We start from the raw sequence: 21,941 nt of genomic DNA, 5'->3' as shown, positions 1-21,941 counted from the left end.
ACGACACCATTCATTTCATAGTTTGTGGTTGACGACCTGATTCATAATCAATAATCAATATTAGTTCATTTTGAACTGAACTGGCCCAAATGGATCCAGGACCTCTTTAGCCAAAACTCCATCCAGTGTGACTCAGACTGAAATTCCTGATACTGAACAGTGACGTTTTCCGGATTCCTTAGATTTCTTTCAAGATAATCAAATGTAAATGAAACATGTGTCCAAACAAACAAGTAAACAAGAAGGAATGTCAAAGAATCCATTCACATTTCAGTTTCCTAAAGTTCAGCCCACTGTTGTTTTTTCACATCCAAAAAGAAACATTATCAGAACACGTGTTTGCTAAATTCAAAGTGTTTCCACACATGGTTGATCAGTTTTTGCTGGCATCACGTGTTTTGTCCGCTGTTATGCACTTTGTCGTTTTAACGTTGTAGTAAAATTAACCTACAGTGTCTCAATATAAACTGTATTTTCCATTATCCATATAATTGATTTATCTTAATTCTTAATGGCTTAAATCAATTTCATTTGATTGGTTTAACAATTTGCCTCAGATAGATCAATCTGGTTATATCATCAGAGCAGAAACCAACTCACTAATTAATCATCACAGCCCTAATATCAATACATATTTCTGGTTCATTTACCTGCAGTTCGGTTTTGGTTCAAATTATTGTGGTGATAAAATAGAGTTCTTTAATGTATTTTAATTGATTTAAATGAGTTATGACATTTTCTGAGTTTAGTCAAATAAATCTTAAACTGAAACTTTGATGTAATTTTATTAAAACGTCGTAATACTGTATTTTAATTAGGACTTTGACCATATTTCTCAGATCCGTCTTTCTTTGTTTTAGCCTTAGAATGAACATAAACTCACTCAGACACACCTGCCTGTTTGCTTTCCACGCTGCTGAAGGACATGAAGGTTTACTGCGTGTTAGGAGACTAACTGACTAAAAGTGGTTATTTCAACCCCGAGGTTCAAAAGGAACAAAGTTTTTGTTCTGTTCCTTTAACACAACAAAATTTAAACTATGACCTGAAAAATGGAGTTTGCCCTGAAAAGTAAATTTATCATAACATGAAAAACCCGAGATTTGGGTTGCAGAAATTATCCAAGTGTTTTGGTGGATGGCTGGATGGACACACACACGCACACACACACGCACGCACGCACACAAAGAGAGCTGCAGTTATTGTTGACTTCTTTGAGGCATATTTTGCCCAGCAACTTTTGCGGCATGACTCACCCAAGGCAGCAGCTGTTACGCATGACAGAAAAAGGAAGAACAAAAAAAATCCAATGTTGGGGTGGGGCAGTAGACCCCCCCCCCTGCCCCCTTAGATAAAAGGATGTTTGGTGCCGAGGAGCAGCTATTTGAGCAGAGAAGCGCCACAGATGCTGCTGCGCACCGGGACCATGCAGAGCTCCAAGCTGCCCAGCGGGGCGCTCCTCTGCGCGCTGCTGCTGCTCTCCGCCGCGGCGGCGCAGCTGCTGGACGAGGAGTCCGAGGAGGAGCTGAGCCCCAGAGCCCTGCGGGACTTCTACCCCAAAGGTCCCAACCTGACCAGTGAGAAGCAGCTGGTGAGTTTTGGATGCGCGCCTCTAACGCGCAGAAACAGAAACTTTCTTTTCTCCTGCAAATGTTCCTCTGAAGTTCTGCACCCCCTCCCCCCCAGACTGCGTGTTTTGGTCGCGTCTGTGTTTTTTTCCTCTCACAAAGACCTCAGCAGTGGGTCCTAACGGAAACTGTGTGTGTTGCCTCTTGTGCTCCTGCAGCTCGGAGCTCTCCAAGAAGTCCTGGAGAAGCTGCAGGCCAAACGGCTGCCGTCGTGGGAAAAGAAGTTTGGCCAAGTTCCGATGGTAAAGCGCACAAACGAACGCGCGCAGGTGTGCAGATGACGTTGATGCGTGCAGTCCCACTGACCTGCCGCTCTCGCTTTTTTTAGTGCGACGTGGGGGAGCAGTGCGCCGTGAGGAAGGGCGCGCGCATCGGGAAGATGTGCGACTGTCCGCGCGGAGCTTTCTGCAACTTCTTTCTGCTGAAGTGCTTATGAGCCTGTGCGGATCCAGCGGCTCCGGCATGCCCACAGGTTTATTTATTAGTCCACATCTTTCTAAGAAAGACGCGAGGAAGAGCAGGACAGAGGAGGAAGAGGAGCTGCCTCTGCTTTCTGTGCTCCATTCTTTCATCTGAGGAAAACTCTGTTCAGGGACTCTTCATCCTTCTCATCCTCACCTCTCTGTAAACGTCAGCTGCTTCCTTCCTGTTAAATGTTCTGTGTCTGACTTGTGCCAATAAAAGCGGATCCGGTCCTGTTGTTTTGTAAAGCAGCGGCGTGGCCGTGCGTTCCTTCACATCAGCAGAACATCTGCCTCATTTCTGACCAGATGACGTCAGCAGCAGCTGGTTCCAGAGCTCCTGCAGGAACATTTCACTGAACCACAGACACTCTGAGAACTTGTATTACTTTAAAGAAAAAAAACCATCAGACAGTAATGGCTATTTATTTTTCAAATGTTTTTACATTATTTTTTAAACTTCAGATCCGACCTGAAGAACTGTTGAAAAAACTAACTTTATTCATGCAGCGTGGCCAGATTATGGACTGCGTTGAATGAAGGGGAAATGACCAAAACGTAACAATTGCCATTTTTACCTCACATTTTAAAAACAAATATTTTTAGGTTGTTTTTTTTTATGGTGCACGATGAAGAGGAGGGGGGGCACTACTGTCGAGTCTACTAAGGTACATTAAGGGTCGCCTTGTGTGAGAAGGCCTTACAAGAACACCTGCAAAGGATGAGGACAACTTGCAGTCCCACTCCTTCACAAAACCACTTACAGAGGGCCCAGGGTGGAGGTGCTGCAAGCTGGGGCCCACGGAATGCACCCTCATACCTGCCTGGTAGGCCTTTGGTTAATCATTTCATTAAAATCATTTTTATCCTCAAAGTTGTTATTTTGTGTTTTCCTGTTTGATTTCAGCGCAAGCTCACATTGGAGATTACGCAATCCTGAGTGTCAGATTGATTGTTCCTTTAGTTTACTCAGCAAATGCTAATAATGTAAATATTATTATTAATATTTTACTTTATAGACATTTTAATTCCACGTCCTCCTTTTCTATATGATAGGTCATGAATTCAAAAGACAGAATAACTAATAACATCTGAACTTTTGTGACATTAATATAAACAATAGATCATTTGTGTTTTATGAAAACATATGAGTGTGACAGGTGTGATCATGTCATGGTGCCTCTGGCAGCTCTCCTCCCCCTCCCCTCTCTGCTCTGATCCTGATCACCACCAGCTGTGGACCCTCAGCTCATCAACCTCCAGCCCTTCTTAAGGAGGGTTTCTGCTGAAACCCTGCAGCCACGCCACAGCCGAGCATTCTGAGCCTCATCGTACCACGCTTCCACGAGATTCAATCTCCACAGTCATCTGATCCACGTCCAGGAAAATAAAGGAAAATAAATCTCTTTGCACTTACCTGCTCGTTCTCCTGTGATCCTTCCGGATTCCAGCGTCTGGGTCCGTCTCAGTTTTCTTAATCATGACAGATCACCTGATATCTCAGGTGATATTTGATTTAGTTCTTTATGTTTTATTTAATACTTAACTTTATTTTGACACTAATTATTAATTTAAAAAATCCAACTCCTCTTTATTACATTCCACAAAAACATTTCCTTTTATTTTATCTCACTTGAGTTCATGAAAAGTAAAAATACAAGAACAATTTCCCCTTTTTAGGCTAATAAATTAAACTAGAACTTCTGTAGTGTTAAAACATTTGTTTTTTTTTCCTCACTTTTTTTGTTCTATTTGAATATCAGTGGTTAATAAGAATCTATTTCATGTTTTTCTCTGACTACAAACATGTGGATGTAATATCATTAAACACGTGTTCAAGCTGGACTTCCAAAAAAATCAGGAATGACTAAATAATGGATGATTCATTACTAATCACTGATTAATATCTTGGGTGCGCGTCTGGTGGTCTTTAGACGACTTTTAGGCTGGAAAACCGTGACTCTATCTGGCAACACTGGCAGAGATTAAATAATGATTCAAAGCAAATTTTAAAAAGAGGTGAAATGAAGCAGAATAATCTGAGGGGCTGAGAGAAGAAGAAAAGGCAAAGAAAGTTTGTTGTTAAACTGGTAAAAGTGCTGGAAGACATAAAATATGAAAAACAAGAACAGAAGAAAAAACTCAGGAAATCATCATTCTAGGAAGTGAGGGGATGAAAGTGCATTAAAAATGTTTTTCCAATATTAATGTGTGTCACATAGCAATTCGTTTCTTTAACATTAAACATTAAATATGATTTCAGTTTTTAAATTCTTATCAAAACATTTGGATTCTTGTCATTGTCTAAACGTGAACCAGTGAGGAAGTTATTTACCCTATACATGGAAGGATTAAAAAAATAATAATACAACTGCTGCAGAGGGCCCCATGCTACCGTTTGCCAAGTCCACCACACCTCCTGGGCCCATGGGCCCTTGGTGGCCAACTCCAAAGAAACCCCCCTCCCCCCTCCTCCTTTTCTGTTTTCATCAGAGAATTCTACAGAACAGAGACCCTCTGAACTAAACGTATTTTTAATAGGCTGTACTGTTTTGGGTTACCGGCCAACTAAGGGCACCTGGGCATCGGCCCTGCTGGCCCGGTCTGTAACCCTAATAATGCTAATAATGCTGATAAGGAGGAGGAGCTAAAGGCAGCTTCACCATGTTTGCAGAGGGCTCTGGCGGTGTCCGGAGGTTATGATGTGTTTGGTTCTCGTATTCAGAGCTTTGTAGACCCGACAGACAGAAGAAGGCTCTTAAAATCCTCCCCTTTGTTCAGAGCAGACATGATTCCTGTCTGCAGGAACGACGAACGTCTGACTCCAGCTCCCCAGAAAACCTTCACAGGAGACAGCGCTGTGGTGCAGTGAGTCAAGAGCAAAAGTCACACTACGAAGGACCCACAAGTGAAGCTGTGCATGGGGGGTGGGGGTGTTGTTGAAGGAGCTCTCCTCCTTCAATGACTCACCGAGGAAGCTTGTGCAGTGACCTCCTCTTCCTCGTGGACTCAAACGTTCCTGTTCAGTGACTTTTGAAGCTGATGGAGCTGCTGGCTGCCCCCCCCCACTTCCTCCCAAACATCTCTGCATCTGTGAAGGACCTGCTCAGGCCGTCCTCATATGAGCCTGTTGGTGAAAAGGGTTGGTCCTGCCCCCACCCAGGTGTTCAGATCTTCAGTTTAACTGATCCTGAACCAGAAGGACCAGAAAGAAACAAGAGGCAAGTGTCTGTGTGGTGTCTGAGGGGGTGGTACTGACAGATTTTTTGCAGAGAACTATCTTCACACTGTATCACCGTCTGGTCCTGATGCATTTACCCCTCGTGTGGTGGTGGGGCTGTCAATAACAAGGTCTTCACCCCCGGGGTCGTGACGTGTTCAGATTCTTTTCCCGTTTTTTAAAGGTCAGAATGTTGATGGTAAAGAAACAGAAGGGCAGATAATGCTGAGAAGGATGTTAATGATGGAAACAAGTCTGGCAGGGGTATGATGTAATAATGCAAAAAACAAAGTACCCGCCCCCCCTGCACAAGCACACACGTACACACATGCACACGCATGCACACACATGGACAAGTGCACCCATCACTATCAAACAGAGGCTGGATGGGGTCACAGTGAAGCAAAAGGACACAAAGTAAAGGTGTCGAAAACCAAAACAGGGCAAATGGAAAAGACAACCATCCATCCATCCATGCATCCATCCATGCATCCATCCATCCATCCATCCATCCATGCATCCATGCATCCATCCATGCATCCATGCATCCATGCATCCATCCATGCATCCATCCATTCATCCATTCATCCATGCATCCATCCATCCATCCATGCATCCATCCATCCATCCATCCATCCATCCATCCATGCATCCATGCATCCATCCATTCATCCATGCATCCATGCATCCATCCATGCATCCATCCATCCATCCATGCATGCATCCATCCATCCATCCATGCATCCATCATTCCATCCATCCATGCATCCATCCATCCATCCATCCATCCATGCATCCATCCATGCATCCATCCATGCATCCATCCATCCATCCATGCATCCATCTATGCATCCATCCATCCATGCATCCATCTATGCATCCATCCATTCATCCATTCATCCATGCATCCATCCATCCATCCATGCATCCATCCATCCATCCATCCATCCATCCATCCATCCATGCATCCATGCATCCATCCATTCATCCATGCATCCATGCATCCATCCATGCATCCATCCATCCATCCATGCATGCATCCATCCATCCATCCATGCATCCATCATTCCATCCATCCATGCATCCATCCATCCATCCATCCATCCATGCATCCATCCATGCATCCATCCATGCATCCATCCATCCATCCATGCATCCATCTATGCATCCATCCATCCATGCATCCATCTATGCATCCATCCATCCATCCATGCATCCATGCATCCATCCATCCATCCATGCATCCATGCATCCATCGTCCATCCATGCATCCATCCATCCATCCATCCATGGATCCATTCATCCATGCATCCATTCATCCATGGATCCATCCATCCATGCATCCATCCATCCATCGTCCATCCATGCATCCATCCATCCATGCATCCATCCATTCATCCATGGATCCATCCATCCATATATCCATACATCCATCCATGCATCCATCCATCCATCCATCCATGGATCCATCCATGCATCCATCCATTCATCCATGCATCCATGCATCCATCTATGCATCCATCCATCCATGCATCCATCCATGCATCCATGCATCCATCCATCCATCGTCCATCCATGCATCCATACATGCATCCATCCATGCATCCATGCAGCCATCCATCTTCTCTAGCTTATCCAGCCCATGGTTCTAGGGCCAGCGGTCCACATGTCCAGACCTCCATCTCTACGTCTTTCAGTTCTGGTAGGGAAACCCAAAGGCATTCTCCTATGCATTTATGGTCTTCCCCAGGGGCGCTCCCAGGTGGCCATATCGAAGATCCACCATGCCTCTGCCACCCCATCTAAATTCTCTCAATTTGGAGAAGCAATGGTTCCACTCTTTCTCGCTCCTGGGTGACCAAGCTTCTCACCATATCTTCAAGGGGCTGCCCAGCCACACTGCAAAGGAAACTCATGGTAATGATTTAGGACAGCAAACCCAAAAAGGCAGCGATTCAAGAGCAGGACAGAGTTGAAGTGCTGGAGATATCAAAGATGTACGCCTCTGAATTTCTCAAGAGGAATGTTCAGTAAAGGACGTGGAACAGTGGTGATCAGGTTAGCGGTGAAGTATGTCCAGCAAACAATCCAAAAGGATATCCAGATCTGTAAACAAAAGGTCAGAAAACTTGCTAAATCCACAGGCAGCTCAAGGTCCAAAAACAGAAATAAGGTTAACAACAGAGAGGGAACAACAGATGGGAGAGCTGGGCTTGAACATGGGCACAGGCTTCATCAAACTGACAGGGGAGCGGAGTCGAGTAGACATTGTATGCAGTTCAGAACAGGTAGGGGTTATGGGGCTGATGAGGAGGTTTGGGGGTGTGGCAAAGACCTGATTGCCATCAGCTGCTGGAGGTATGGGAGCACAGGAGAACTTGACTCGCATTTCAGCCCCTTGTATACTGGATCTCATCCCTTGATCTTTGAAGTCAGACTAGGAACTGAGCATTTCATCTAGAGCAGGGTTTCTCAATGTTTTTTGCCAAATTAGGAACTCCACATTAGACTGGGGGCCAATTTTGGTAAAAAAAAAATGGATATACAGAAAAAGTTGTTTTTAATAACTTTGATGACCAAGTGTCATTTGTACAGTTAGAGTTCCAGATGTTTTCCCAGTTGCTGTCGGAGGTTTTTGTCCAGATCTTCTACTCGTCTAGGAATTGTGTCATTTGACAGACTTTCTTTTGCTTTGGAAAAACAATGTCAGCTACTTTCAGCATACATTCTTTCTACAAACTCCCCATCACTTAAGGGCTTGCTACGCCGGCCCATTTTCAAAGCCACAATGTGGCCACTAGCTTCTGTCACAGCTTCACTGGATTAAGCCATTTTTTAAACATCTGGTGTGCAATTTTTCCATTGTTCCTCACAGCATCTAGGCCGTCCCCTGGCCCTGTCTGTAGCCTTTGCTGCCTGTGTCAGCCTTCCCAGTTGGGCGGTCGGTTTCTGCTGCTTCCCCTGGTGTGTCACCGGTAGGGCTGGCGGGCAGGTGTGCGAGCTAGCCATGGGCTGTCCCAGACTACCTCTGGGGGTGGGGGTGGGTGGGTGCTCAGGACTCTCGGGCAGTGGCGTGCCTCTCATCTGGCCGCTGGCATAGGTCTTGAGCAGTTGGGGCATTGGGTATAGGCCCAGACCGCCTTGGGCTATGACGGGTCCCCGCCCTGGCGGGGGCTCCGACTTTGCACGCTCTCTGTTCCTCCTACTCCTTGGCTGCCAGGTCTTTCGCTCCAGCTCCGTTTCTGTGGTGGGGGTTAGGTGCGCGGGAGGGTGGTTGTTCCCGGGTTTTTGTCTGATGGGGGGGCTCTTGGATGCCTGGATCGATTGGCTTGCTGCGCTGCCTGCCCCCAGCTCTGGGGTGTGGGGTGCCGGGCCTCCTGCCTTTGCTGAAGTGTTCAATGTGATCAAGATACACCATAAGAATCACAAATTCGTTCAACCCACCTGTTTATTCACTTTTGCACAAAAATGGGCATGGGTATTGTTTTTACACCGTTCTTCAAGAATATTGGTAATGCAAATCTTATGTGTAATGGTCTGTGAGGCCAAGTCTGTGAGATAAATCTTCCATCATTCATTTATACTGTATTTCAAACCTGTACATAGCTGTGTGCAAACTATTTGTTGGTGTGTGCATGTGGAACTAAGTCGTGCAATTTACTTAAAACACTTTTATGTTATGACTCTGTGTTATCACCCCCCCCCCCACCCCCATCTCTAACATCCCACTCTATCTCTCTCTCTCCTTTCTTTTTCTGTCCGGTCCAACAAGGAATGCATCCAAATATAATTATCATAAATAAAACTTAGCCTCAAACACAAAAGGGGTTTATACAAATATATACTCTGTTTGTCTGAAGATCCATAAACTCCTATTATAACAGTAAAATCTGTCCAAAGCAAGAGGCCCTTAGCTCTGATCTGCTTGCTCAGCTATTTGACAGAACAAGTTAGAAAAAAAAAGTATGAGTAAGATAATAAGAGTATTTTAGGAAATGGAAACCAACGTTAAAACAATGGGCCCTATGGAAATGTAAACTGTGCAGTACATATAAAGACCATTTCTCTGGACAGCGTTAGTAAAACTGATTTGTACAAACACTTTTGTCTGCCTTTTTTCTCGTAAATTAATACTGAACTTATTCAGTTGTTTTTTTCCCACTAGAAGCCAGATGTGACAGCACTACGCACCCTCGTTTTCAGAGGTCTCCCAATACATTTAGGTGATGATGGGAGTAATTTCTACAACACCTATTCAAGCTGTATGAAATTCATGGTGTTTTCATAGTCTTTGTGTATTCGAGGTAGAGAGCGAACAAACTACCCCCAAAACTACAGATTCTGAGTTCATGAAGTTATTGAGAAACAGAAGGATAGCTGGTATCTTTCATTCATTAAAACACTTCTGCCAGACATTTTTTGCTATTTTAATGATTTTTATGTTGTTCGAAGTGTTTTGGCAAACAAGCTCTTATAGGGAACTTTTTGAATACTGTTCACACTATTTGTGTTTCCTACTGTCCACAAATGGAAAAGAGGGATTAGATCATTGATGTCAGTGATTGATGGTTGATTTATGTGTATGACAGAGATAATAATGATGGCACTTCAAAAAGAAAAATGTTTCTTTTACATTTAGGTCATATTCCTGACTAGGTAAATATGCTGATACTGTTGTCTTCCTTTTTTCTAATAGCATGTTTTAACTTTGATGTGATTGTTGCATGTTTTTACTTCAGTTGTAATGCATTACATCTATTGAACAGTTACAGTGAGCTGGTCAGTATTTTGTGTTTTAGATATATTTCTTACAAAGTAGACCTTCACAACATGGTAAATTCAGGTGGGTGAGCAAGGTGAAAAGGAGTTTTAGTTCAGCTTGCATGGTTTTATGGGTACATTTGACTGCTGTTACAGGAAAAGAAACTAGAAAAACCTGGTTATGGAATCTTGGTTTTCTTAACCAAACTTGCAAAAATTAGGCTCTTTGGAATGGCAGAATAAAAAAGAAAGTTAACATTCTGAGCTCGTATTTCTGAGAAATAGTCACTTGAAAAATAGTGAACATTAGGCCCATTTCAAAGTCCTTTGTACTGGTTTGTCTTGGTCACAATAATTTGGGTATGAGTGTATTTTACGTCATAAGCATTAGCTACCAGAAGTCACAATACCAGAGTTCAAACTACTCATTATTTTAAGTGCTCTCGATTTGCTTGCTTTTTTGAAGTAAGGTCAACTAATCAGGTTTATGTGTGTGAAGGATTTGACCAAACCAGAAAATGTCAACACGTCTTTTGCTCACGAGGTTTGCAGCGATTAAGAGCTGCAGATGCAATACCTTGGATTCAAAGAGACTCTTTTCTAGACAAGTGGAAACAAAGTATTTGTAATGCTTTTTTTGTGTTATTTTGTGTATTGTTTTATTTATTTTTCATTTTTTTATTTTCCTCAAATGCAGTGCTGGACCATGCATTTCACAACTGGGCCTTCAGTAGTGCTACGTCTCCTCCACAATCCTCAGGGATGTCCACATGAAGGAAGGATCCTCCCCCAGGACGGACATACAATATACCAGGACTGTTAAAGAAGAATTAGCGTATCTAATGTAACCCTTGTGCTATCCTAGGCACTTTAACATTGGGAGTTGGGTCATCTAGACCCCACAAGACAGTGCACTGAACCTTTTTTCTTCAATGATTTGTGATCTGATTTGAATCCTCTCCACCTTTCACCTACAACTCCTTTCACCTTTCACCTACAACTCCCACCACTGTCATCTGCAGAAGTTCTCAGATGACAGTGCCATTGTGGGCTGTGTATCAAGGGGGGATGAGCAGGAGTACAGGGGGGTCATCTCCGACTTTGTTAGCTGGTGTGAAGTTAACCACCTGCTGCTTAACACCAGCAAGACAAAGGAGCTGATCCTGGACTTCAAGAGGTCCTCACCATCACAGTCACCGGTGAACATCCAGGGTTCAGACATTGAGGTCGTGGACACATTTAAATATCTGGGTGTTCACCTGAACAACAGACTGGACTGCTCCAACAACATGGATGCTCTGTACAGGAGGGGCCAGAGTCGCCTTCACCTGCTGAGGAGACTGAGGTCCTTTGGCGTGTGCAGACAGCTGCTGAGGACCTTTTACGACACTGTGGTGGCCTCAGTGCTCCTTTATGGAGTTGTGTGCTGGGCGGGGGGCAGTGCAGGCAGAGACTTGAAGAGGCTTAACAAACTGGTTAGGAAGGCCGGCTCTGTCCTGGGCTGCACACTTGAGTCCATCGAGGAGGTGGCGGACAGGAGGATGTTAGCTAAGCTGACATCCATCATGGATAACCCCTCCCACCCCCTGCACAAAACTGTAGAGGCGCTGACCAGCTCCTTCAGCACAAGACTGTTGCACCCTCAGTGTAAGAAGGAGCGCTACCGCAGGTCATTCCTCCCCACAGCCATCAGACTGTACAACACCATGTCAAAGTGAAACTCCACGGTCCCAGGGGTGTTTTTCTGTTTAGTCATTGATTCATTTACTTTTGTTGTAGTTGTTGTTTTTCAATTTTAAATTGTTTTTTAAATTGTTTTTTGTTCCTGAACAGTTGTTTGTTTTTGTTTTTGGTGTGAACTTCATTAGTTATTTCTGTATTTTGAAAAAATTTGTAATGTTTTTTTACAGTTTACATGTATTGCAGACCGCATGTCTTTTACACTTTTGCAGCTGTATTTATTTAATATTTAATATTTATTTATTTATTTAATAAGAATCTCATTTTTGATAATAATTTTTCATAATCATTTTAGTAATATTTTTAATGATCTAATATAAATGTCATTTGTGATGTCCTTTATTGATGTTATATTATATAGATTATTTCTGAATGTCGTGTTGCTGCCACAGAAATGAAATTTCCCCATTGTGGGATTAATAAAGTCATCTATCTATCTATCTATCTATCTATCTATCTATCTATCTATCTATCTATCTATCTATCTATCTATCTATCTATCTATCTATCTATCTATCTATCTATCTATCTATCTATCTATCTATCTATCTATCTATCTATCTATCTATCTATCTATCTATCTATCTATCTATCTATCTATCTATCTATCTATCTATCTATCCACCTTTGTCATGGTAGGGAGAACACGTCAATGTAAGGGTGGGGTCATCTAAGATAGCACAAGGGTTAAATGTAATTTTCAGGATGCATTCAATGGCCATGGATTTAGTACGTACAGCTTGCAGACAGACCTAAAAATGTCTGTATTCTGATTGAAGGTGCGTTTGAGGGCCTGCTGTGAACGTGGCGTGATGCTCCTCACTATCCTCATGATGTTGTTGTGAGTCGTTCCACTCCTCCAAAAGTGCTACACGCAGTCCTACAGGTCACTGAAGTGAAACAAAAACTGTGTTTATGACATCCACTGAGTTTTTCACTATATTCCTACTTTTTTCCGAGTGGTGTAAATACTTTCGTGGTTATTTTTTTAACACAAGAAACACAAGGCTGGAGGTGTGGCTCTGACAGGCACTGCTTATCTTCCCTCCTCCAGTGGGGTTTGTGATTGATCCTCAGAATCACCTCTGATTCCAGCAGAGATCGCACATGTCGACAACCACAGACATCATTACGGTCCTAACCAGCAGCACCGCCCCCCAGGCCGGCTATTTGTTTCTGGTGACAGTTTGACAGGAGGATGTTGATAGCAGGAGGGAGATGGAGCAGGTGATGGACGACGGCACAAATAGAGACAAATGAACTGGTCTGAGACAGAGCAATGCGGGGGCTGAAGAGATCTGTGTGTGTGTGTGGGGGGGGGGGTGTCAGGTGGAAGCTGGTGTGCACTCGCCTCTAAGTCCACTCTTAATTTTATTTAGGTTGTTTTTATTCCAGTTTACTGTCACACAGTGCTTCAGAAACAATGTGTGAAGAACGACCTCTATACATGCGGCTTTACCAACATCGCAGAGTCAACTGAAGTGGACGGGAGTCTGCAGTCCACCTCCACCTGAAGGCCACAAACCACTCGTTCGAGGACAGTGAAGTCTCAATTCTAGCCATAGAGAAAGGATGGTTTGAGCGAGGAGTGAAAGAAGCCATCTTTGTCAAGAAGGATAAACCTTCTCTTAATAAGAATGGTGGTCTCAGGTTTATTCTTCCATCCATCTACAGCAGAGTTCTGAAACCTAAACAAATTGAACCAGTTCCACCCGGGTCGTTAACAGCTGAAAGAGATGACCAGCTTGGGGAGGGAGTCACTGCCTCCCCAACCCCCAGCTTAGGACAAAGGACTCTTAAGGAGCCGAAACCATGTAGGCTAAGTTGACAATACCATTCAGTTTCAGGTCTGACTCATCCCCCATGAGCGCATATATACCAGCTCTTTTACCAGCAAATTCAAAATTGACAAAGCCTCTTGGATAAGAAATGAAACGTCTTCTAACTTTCAAAACTAAGTCCAGATGACAGCCCCTAAACCTACTACTATGATGTGTGAAGAAAAAAGATTTACCAGAAAACGGGCACCTTAGTTGAAATTTATGAATTTATTTGATATTTTAAATATTTATGTTCTTTACTACTTTGACATATATGTGTGTGTGTGAGTTTGTGTGTAATCTTCCATCTAAAAATCCTGATCCAAAAACAGAGTTCAAAAGCCAGGTCAGAGGCAGAATCTCACAAACCTGGTCCAGAAAGGGTCAGACACATGAATCCAAACAGTAGTGTGAATGGGAACACAGGCAGAGAAAACAGAGGTTTAAATGTGGCTGACAGGTGAAGCAGATGAGGCTTGATTTCATTGAGTAGCGTATGGAAAGCCAGAGGAATTAAAAAGGAGAGAAACCAACCTGCCAGAGTAAACCCGCGTTGTTCTTTTTTTTTTTTGCTCCCAGTGAGATACTGGTAGTCAGGCGAAGAACTCCCCCTGATAAAGAGGGTGTAGTTTCTGAATCAAAGTTGCGGTTCTCTGGTGGCAACTACTGCTGTAATTCAACAACCAGGTAAACTGTATTCCTCAAACTCTTTTTTCCTGCTGCTGTTCGGTTCTACTGTGGTGGAGGATGGAATGTAAAAAGAGTGAGAGTGCCCAGTCACCCCCATACCAAGACCCCCGCCGAAAGCAGCAGCGGTGGCCACCGCCCCTGACATCCATGTGGAATAGCAGATAGAGGAAATCCGCCTGCCAGGCAATCACGTCACCCAGCCCTACTAGGGCCAGCAGAACCACTGCAAGGGCCCTAGACGCCAGAGAGCAGGGGGACACAGGAGCACGAAGAGTGCAAGCTCCAGCCCACCCAGAAGAATAGCCCTCCCGCGGTGCGGCGGGAATGATGCTGGCCAGGCAAAAGGCCTTCAGTAAATTGGCAATAGAGATTCAACAATTAGAGCTTCAAAAGACTTTAACTGAATGTTACTTTGAGGTTTTTGCTTTAAAGGTAATCAGGCAAAGGAGCCAAAAACCGGTTTGGTACCCACAGTGTTGATGTACTTGATTGGCCAGCAAACTCATCCGACCCAATAAAACCTGACAGAAAATAAATTGTTTTCAAGAGAAAAAAGAGACACCTGACCCAATAATGAGGACGACCTACAGCAGCTATCAAAGAGCCCTACCCTCCCAGTACACTTCACGTATCACGGAAGGACAGGCCTTCATGCCCACTGAAACAGTCACTGATACAAAAGGAGACTTCAGGATTCATTTGTATAATGGTGCAGATAATAAGTATTGGGTCAATAACAAAAGTTCACCTTGTTTCATTGTCAGAGGTCAAAGATTTCCTGTAGGTCTTCAGCAGATTTTCAAACATGTAGCTGCTATTTTGGTCCATTCTTCCTTGCAGATCTTGTTCAGAGCAGTGATATTTTGAGTTAGATCCTGGAAAACAGACTTTAAACCCCTTCACAGATTCTCTATTGGATTGAGGTCCAGAGGCTGGCCAGAACCCTCAAGAACTTTGAAATGCATTCTATGGAGTCACTCATTTGTCTCCCAAGCGATGTGTTTGGGATCATCGTCATCCTGGAAGATCCAACCCTGTTTTATCCAGACTTCAATCATCATCTGGCTGCATCGAATCCAGTCCCCTTCATCCATGTCACTCAAACCAAACCTTTTCAAACCCAGTTGACCATTATATTACTGATGACAGTAAACTATATTAAAACAATGTCTCATGTTTATGGAACCATCACACCGTCGTTAAACCCTTACAGTCTGCCAATTATTGAGTTTTAAAGGTCTGCTTCTATTCTTTCCCTTATTTCTAAAGTTTTTCAGAAAAGTGTTGCAGATTAACCCTTAGAGCATTTAAACAGAACTGACCTCTGAGGAGCTTCAGAGTTTAGAGTCCATCATTGATAGAGCTCAGCTGAAGGTTACAATGACCTCCTGGGGTCTGTTTCAGAAAGGAGGTTCAACCAACTCTGAGGTTAAACTTGAACTCTGAGTTGGTCAATCGAGAGATTAACAACTCTGAGTTTTCGAGTCGCCATGGCAACCGTGAAAAAAAGAGGTCTGCGTATTTTTCGCCAGCTGAACTTGACGTGCTGCTGCAGAGTTACAGTGAATATGAGCACATATTCCAGAAGAAAAGCAACACCGCTGCATCTGCAAAACAGAGACAGTTAGCGTGGAAAACATAGCTGCTCAAGTTAATGCCTAAGTTTGCATTTAAATCATTGTTATAAAATATTGGCTGTAATAACTTTTTAAATAGCGTAAGGTGTGAAATATAAAAATGGCGATATTTAGTTGTACTTTTGAAGTGTTATTCCTGGTGTAATTGCATGAAATGCTGCACGGGCCCCGGGTGACATGTTCCCGTTCCTGCAACAAAATGTCCTGATCAGTGATGTCAAGTGCAGCACTGAGGTCCAAAAGAACACCAACAGACTGGAGTCCAGCGTCTGCAGCCACCAGGGGCCTGTTTCAGAAAGGAGGTTAAGTGTAAACTCTGAGTGCGTTAACCCTGAAATCAGGGAAACCCTGGGTTTTCCGTTTCAGAATGGGAGGTTTGTTAAACCAGAGAAAGCAGAGTAAGTCAAACCCGTTTCTGAAAGAGAGGTAACTTATACTCGGAGTCAGTGTCCATGGTTACTTACGCTGTGAACCTAACCTGTTTGGGAGCAGGTTCTATCCTCTAAACTCAAGGTTTCTGCCGGTCCCCTCCCCTTTTTAAAGACGAAGCGGTATTTTTCGCTTTAACCTTCATTGCCCACATTTCCGTCACACAGACACAAGTGACAAGAATGGCTTGTCCTTTTTTGGAGGACCCAATAGACGAGGAGGCTGCATTAATTCATAGAGAATTATGTTTACCTCGTACGAGGATTTTGAGACCTAGACTCGATGTTTTTTCATTTCCCCATACGTTTTTGTTTGAGCGTTACCGTTTTTCATTGCAGTCAATTACATATAAACAATGAAAACAACATTAGATATGTATTGCTATGTAGATGTTTCATATGTCAAATATTGTCAACAAAGCCTACATCCATGACATGCTCACATTTGACCTGATTGAATTATGTTTTTATACTTCATTTTTAGCTGCTGCCATGTTCTTTTAATTCCTGCAGGATTGAATCTACATGAAAATAAAATCAGGGACATTGAATTAGATTGATGTAACAATTACTTTTTGGAAACACAATTTGCTAGTACTGCTTACTTTCTTAATCCCATATAAACCTATACCACTTGATCAATACAAGGGTAGACAAAAGCTCACTTTTAAAAACACAATTGCATGGATTAATATTAAACTGACCAACGTTTGCAAGAGGGGAAGGTTAACAAAAAAGTCCTCTAAACATTACCGACGTTAAATGCATTTTCCCCCAGATTGGTTCTGTACACTATGCAGCATTTCATGCATTTACACCAGGAATAACACTTCAAAAGTAAACCTAAATATCGCCATTTTTATTTCAGTCCTTACGCTATTTAAAAAGTTATTACAGTCAATATTTTATGACAATGATTTAAATGCAAACTTAGGCATTAACTTGAGCAGCTATGTTTTCCCACGCTAACTGTCTCTGTTTTGCAGATGCAGCGGTGTTGCTTTTCTTCTGGAATATGTGCTCATATTCACTGTAACTCTGCAGCAGCACGTCAAGTTCAGCTGGCGAAAAATACGCAGACCTCTTTTTTTCCACGGTTGCCATGGCGACTCGTGATATCTGCGCTCCATTGATAATGGCTTCTTGTAGTCGCGGTGCGCACGCTTAACTCCAAATCAGTCCACTCAGAGTTGATTAACATAACTCCGATCAGCTTCTCTGAAACAGAAAACTCAGAGTTGTGAATCTCTCGATTGACCAACTCAGAGTTCAAGTTTAACCTCAGAGTTGGTTGAACCTCCTTTCTGAAACAGACCCCAGGAGAACAGGAACGACTTTATGTCGTATTTATCTGGTTTGTTGATAGAAATTATGAATCAGTCACGGTGCACCGCAGGGCTCTGTGCTCGGTCCAGTCCTGTTTAATCCCAACATTGTCCTCATGTCCACCTCTGTCAACAGATTCTGGAACAGTGCTCCTGATTACTCTTGGACAATGTCCTGGACCCCCGCCTTGACCTTCATACCCTCAAACTGTATTTGTTATAAGAACCAAACAAAAGTCCAAACACAGAGACACACTCCTCCTTTAAATGTGATCAATTCGGTTTATTAAGCATCAGATTACAACAAAGGTGATCTCAGACAGAGTGAACAGATTAAATTAAATGCAAATCAGATTTTAATCTCAGTGTGTTACACGTTGACCTTGGTTGTGATTGTTATGGTCTTAATGTTTGAGACAAAAACATCAGAAACACAAACAATAAAACTCTTCACTGATGAATAAACGAGACATGCTGCCTCCTGCTGGTGTGTTCCAGAAATGCTCTTTAACAAACTATGATTGCAGCTGTGTGTGTGTGGGTGTGTGTGTGTGTGTGTGGGTGTGTGTGTGTGTGTGTGTGTGTGGGTGTGTGTGTGGGTGTGTGTGTGGGTGTATGTGTGTGTGTGTCCCAAATATCCAGATGCATGGAAACAGGAAGAGCGGGCTGGCTCTCACCTCCGCCTGCGTCGTGACTAAAGAAGGAAAACGCCGCATGACGGGTCTGCTGTGCTGGAAAAGGCTGCAGGTGTGCCGTTTATTTGAGCGGAGGTCAGGCTCAGCTGGGGGCGGGGCTGCATGAATGTCACTGCTGCTTTGACTAGAGTGACCATCAGTAATGACTCACAGTTCAGCGGCGCACACTTGGAAAGCACCAAGTGACTTGAATCGCCAAGAAGATGTCATGAGCATCTGAAAACACAACAGCAGAGGGAACTCCAGAGCAGAGAGCTGCAGCTCCTGCGGCCTCAAAGGCTCTTCACTCCAAAACTAGAAAACGTGAGCGGACAGACTCTACCGCTCCTCGCAGCAGCAGACGTGTCCGTTTTGAAGAACAGGCTGACGGGAACACCCGAACCGTTTGGGAGGAGGGGCCAGGAGAGCAGGACACCTTCACTCGCATCTGTAAAGCCTTCATGTCTGCAGCAGAAACAAACGCGTTTCGTCTGTTACAGGAAACTGAACCTTTAAGATTAGGACTTGAGGTGAAAATAAATCCCACAAGGACGCAGGTTTTTGTTGCTATGAGGCTTGGGCAGAGAATCTTCATCCTGGCAGCGGTGCTGCTCCTCCAGCTGTTCGCTGATCTGTTCATGGCGATGCAAATAAAAGATTGATAAAAAGAAAAGCAGCACCTTCCGTCTCCCAGACTCAGACTCTTAAAATCATTTTGCTGTGTGGGTTCCTCAAGGGGCAGGGGGGCAGTGTGGTGTCTGGAATATGGAAGGAGTTATGGAATGAGGATTTGGAGGCTGGCCGCAGTCACACAGTGCTCCTCTGTGGAGAGCCCCCCTCCAGCTGCTCCTCCTGGAACGGGTAGCTGAGGGCGGGGGGGAAGCCCTGGCTTCGTGGCTGCTCGTCCAGGAGCATCAGGTCGTCCACGTCTCTGCCCCTGAACCTCCGCCTGCAGATCTTCACCGTCACTTTCCTCCCCTGAAAGACTTTCAAGGCTTCTTTGGAGGCCATGGCCCGGGCGGCGGACTCATCGCGGCCATAGCCGGTGCCCATGTAGACCGTCAGACAGCGGAGTTCGCACACGTGACCCTCCTTCTGGGCACGCACTGCGGGGAGGCCCGTGATGTCCTTCAGCGGTACAAATACGCACGTCAGAGTTTGTTTGCACGACTCCACGCAGCTGCGCAGGACTTCAAAGTGGTCCAGGTTGGGGCCAAAGCCACCTGCCGACACCAGCTTCCACGCCACGGCCTTATAGAGGCGGTTAAAGAAGGGCTGGTGCTCTGCCGGGGCCTGTGGGGGCGGGGCTGACTTCTGGCTGGAAGGCCGAACCGCCGTCCTCCCAGAAGACCGGGCTTCTAAATCATTGGTCCCACCTTTGTTTCTTTTCACGTAGCTGTCGCTCTCACCTTCTGAAACCAACAGAGGAGAAAGGTGAGCATGGAAGGAGACAGGCGAGGATGGGAGGAGACAGGTGAGCACATGAGGAGACAGGTGAGCACATGAGGAGACAGGTGAGGATGGAAGGAGACAGGCGAGGATGGGAGGAGACAGGTGAGCACATGAGGAGACAGGTGAGGACGCGAGGAGACAGGTGAGGATGCGAGGAGACAGGTGAGGATGCGAGGAGACAGGTGAGCACATGAGGAGACAGGTGAGCACATGAGGAGACAGGTGAGGACGCGAGGAGACAGGTGAGGATGCGAGGAGACAGGTGAGAACATGAGGAGACAGGTGAGGACGCGAGGAGACAGGTGAGGATGCGAGGAGACAAGTGAGCATGCAAGGAGACAAGTGAGAACATGAGGAGACAGGTGAGAACATGAGGAGACAGGTAAACATTTGAGAGCAAAAAGGTAAATGCAGAGCATCCTACCCCCCCCCCCCCCCCATAGAACAGAGCCCCCCCTTTCTTCTTGACAGCATCACTGATTGAGAAGTTCATCTTTTGTTTTCTTCTCTGAATCGTTTCTGCAGAGTCATGCATCTCAACAAAAACCTGAACCTCACCTGTTCCAGCGCTCCGCTTTCCTTTGGCTTTTGTGGTCTTGTGGGTGGGAGCGTCCTGGACGGCAATGCCCTCCCCCATCTCCTTGATCTTGTCCATGACACTGGGAGGATAACTGAAACAAAACACAGTTTTCAGGTGATGCAGTCTCTGCTCATCATTTAAAGAGCTTCCAGATGATTGACACAAAGATGTGGAATCAGAAACAGCATCAAAACACCTGACAGATGTAAGAGAAAACACGTTACACTCGTTTCTTTTAAGGCACTCAAACGCTTAGCCACGTGTTTAACCTTTGTGCTCTCCTAGGCACTTTAACGTTGGGAGTTGGGTCATCTAGACCCACTAGACAGTGTTCTGAACCTTTTTTCTTCAATGATTTGTGATCTTCACTGGTGTCCATGGATTACATGAAATCTTTCCACCTTTATCCACCTTTGTCATGGTAGGGAGAACACGTCAATGTTGGGGGGGGGGGGGGGGTCATCTAAGATAGCACAAGGGTTAATATGAAATGATGGAGTACCACCTCTGTTTCCATGACAACACTGACTCCTGCAGCTCAAACTAAACTCTGAGCACCAAAGATCATCTAAGCACTGCTCATCTACTCGATGTGAACCCACTCCATTCGTCAGAGTGTTGGTACGTTAACAGACCACTTCTTGCAGCTTCCCCTGGCGGGTCACCGCTGACCCCGGCGACGGGTCACTGCTGACCCCGGTGACAGGGACAGCCCTGGCCAAAGTTCGTTTGAGAGTCGCACCTGCAGCCCAGAAAGACGTGGTTGGCCCAGACCATGGACAGGGACAGCAGGCTGTCCAGGCTGGGGCTGTGGGCTCCGGGCTGCGCGGCGGGGACCCCCTGCCCCTCCATGTTCCGCAGGATGAACTCCCTCCGCGCGGACCACTGCTTGCTGGTCTCACAGAAGCCCCTCAGAGAGTCCACCCACCCCGCCAAATGCGGGTTCTGCTGCAGGTACTCCGAGACCGGGTCGTCTCCGCCCCTCTGCGCCGCCATCCACGTCCACGAACCCTCGCCGCTCAGAGCCTCGCAAACCTGATCCAGGTGAGACCGGAGGGAGCTCCCGGTGGCCTACATGGATGGACACGGACTTTGGACACTTTCCGCCCGGCTGGCGAGTTAAACACGAACTCTTCTCTAAAACGCGCCTGACTGGTTTAAACTCGGCTCAGCTCGACCCTCCTCCTCTGAATTCCGGTTTAGAAGCGGGCTAAATGTGGGTCAAACCGAGCTTTAAACTTGGCCCGGAGCCTCTGAACTGCTCCACTCTGAACCCGCTGCTAGCTGCTGTACCTCCGGGTGATGACGTCAGACCCGCGACAGCATTTCTTCAACTACATTTCCCAAAACAACAACAAAAAACTAAATTTCCCGTTAGTCTGATTTAATTACATTTATTCATCATTTCAAATGACACTTCCAACAATTATGTGCTACGGATTTACGTTTAATTCCTACGTTACTTTTAATATTATTTCCAGAAATAAGAACACGCAAAAACTATAACGTACTGCGCATGCGTTCA

At 44.9% G+C, this 21,941-nt stretch overlaps 2 protein-coding genes across 3 annotated transcripts; one reads left to right on the top strand and one right to left on the bottom strand.

The window, feature by feature from the left end:
* Positions 1 to 1,381: 1,381 nt before the first annotated feature.
* Positions 1,382 to 2,338, top strand: LOC100533497 (cocaine- and amphetamine-regulated transcript ch3). Its single transcript, NM_001204779.1, is given in 3 exon segments — positions 1,382 to 1,591; positions 1,787 to 1,870; positions 1,957 to 2,338. Coding segments are annotated over 3 exon segments (378 nt in total). The 5' UTR covers positions 1,382 to 1,405; the 3' UTR covers positions 2,065 to 2,338.
* A 15,631-nt stretch (positions 2,339 to 17,969) lies between these two features.
* Positions 17,970 to 21,745, bottom strand: LOC101166116 (protein CDKN2AIP homolog B-like). Of its 2 annotated transcripts, none has more exons than XM_023951869.1 (3): positions 21,159 to 21,745; positions 20,395 to 20,507; positions 17,970 to 19,793 (listed from the first exon to the last, which is right to left on the bottom strand). In XM_023951869.1, the coding sequence occupies exons 1-3, from the start codon at positions 21,410 to 21,412 to the stop codon at positions 19,192 to 19,194; spliced, it is 969 nt and encodes a 322-aa protein (XP_023807637.1). In that variant the 5' UTR covers positions 21,413 to 21,745; the 3' UTR covers positions 17,970 to 19,191. The 2 variants fall into 2 exon arrangements, with proteins under 2 accessions (XP_023807637.1, XP_004066845.1); XM_004066797.4 differs by having other exon boundaries at positions 17,970 to 19,796; positions 21,159 to 21,744.
* Between the last annotated feature and the right edge of the window lie 196 nt (positions 21,746 to 21,941).

This window comes from Oryzias latipes, chromosome 3 (assembly GCF_002234675.1).
Source record: "Oryzias latipes chromosome 3, ASM223467v1".
Taxonomy (NCBI): domain Eukaryota; kingdom Metazoa; phylum Chordata; class Actinopteri; order Beloniformes; family Adrianichthyidae; genus Oryzias; species Oryzias latipes.
Note: the sequence above shows the minus strand (reverse complement) of the source record. Positions and strands in the feature narration are given on the sequence as shown.

What these genes read in the sequence shown, in the direction of transcription:
- LOC101166116 (XM_004066797.4), bottom strand. Translation starts at nt 21,412, where the DNA reads ATGGCGGCGCAGAGGGGCGGAGACGACCCGGTCTCGGAGTACCTGCAG. An exon ending in CACGTCTTTCTGGGCTGCAG is followed by an intron (nt 20,508 to 21,158) that starts GTGCGACTCTCA and finishes GTTTTGTTTCAG; the next exon opens with TTATCCTCCCAGTGTCATGG. An exon ending in AAAGCGGAGCGCTGGAACAG is followed by an intron (nt 19,797 to 20,394) that starts GTGAGGTTCAGG and finishes TGTTGGTTTCAG; the next exon opens with AAGGTGAGAGCGACAGCTAC.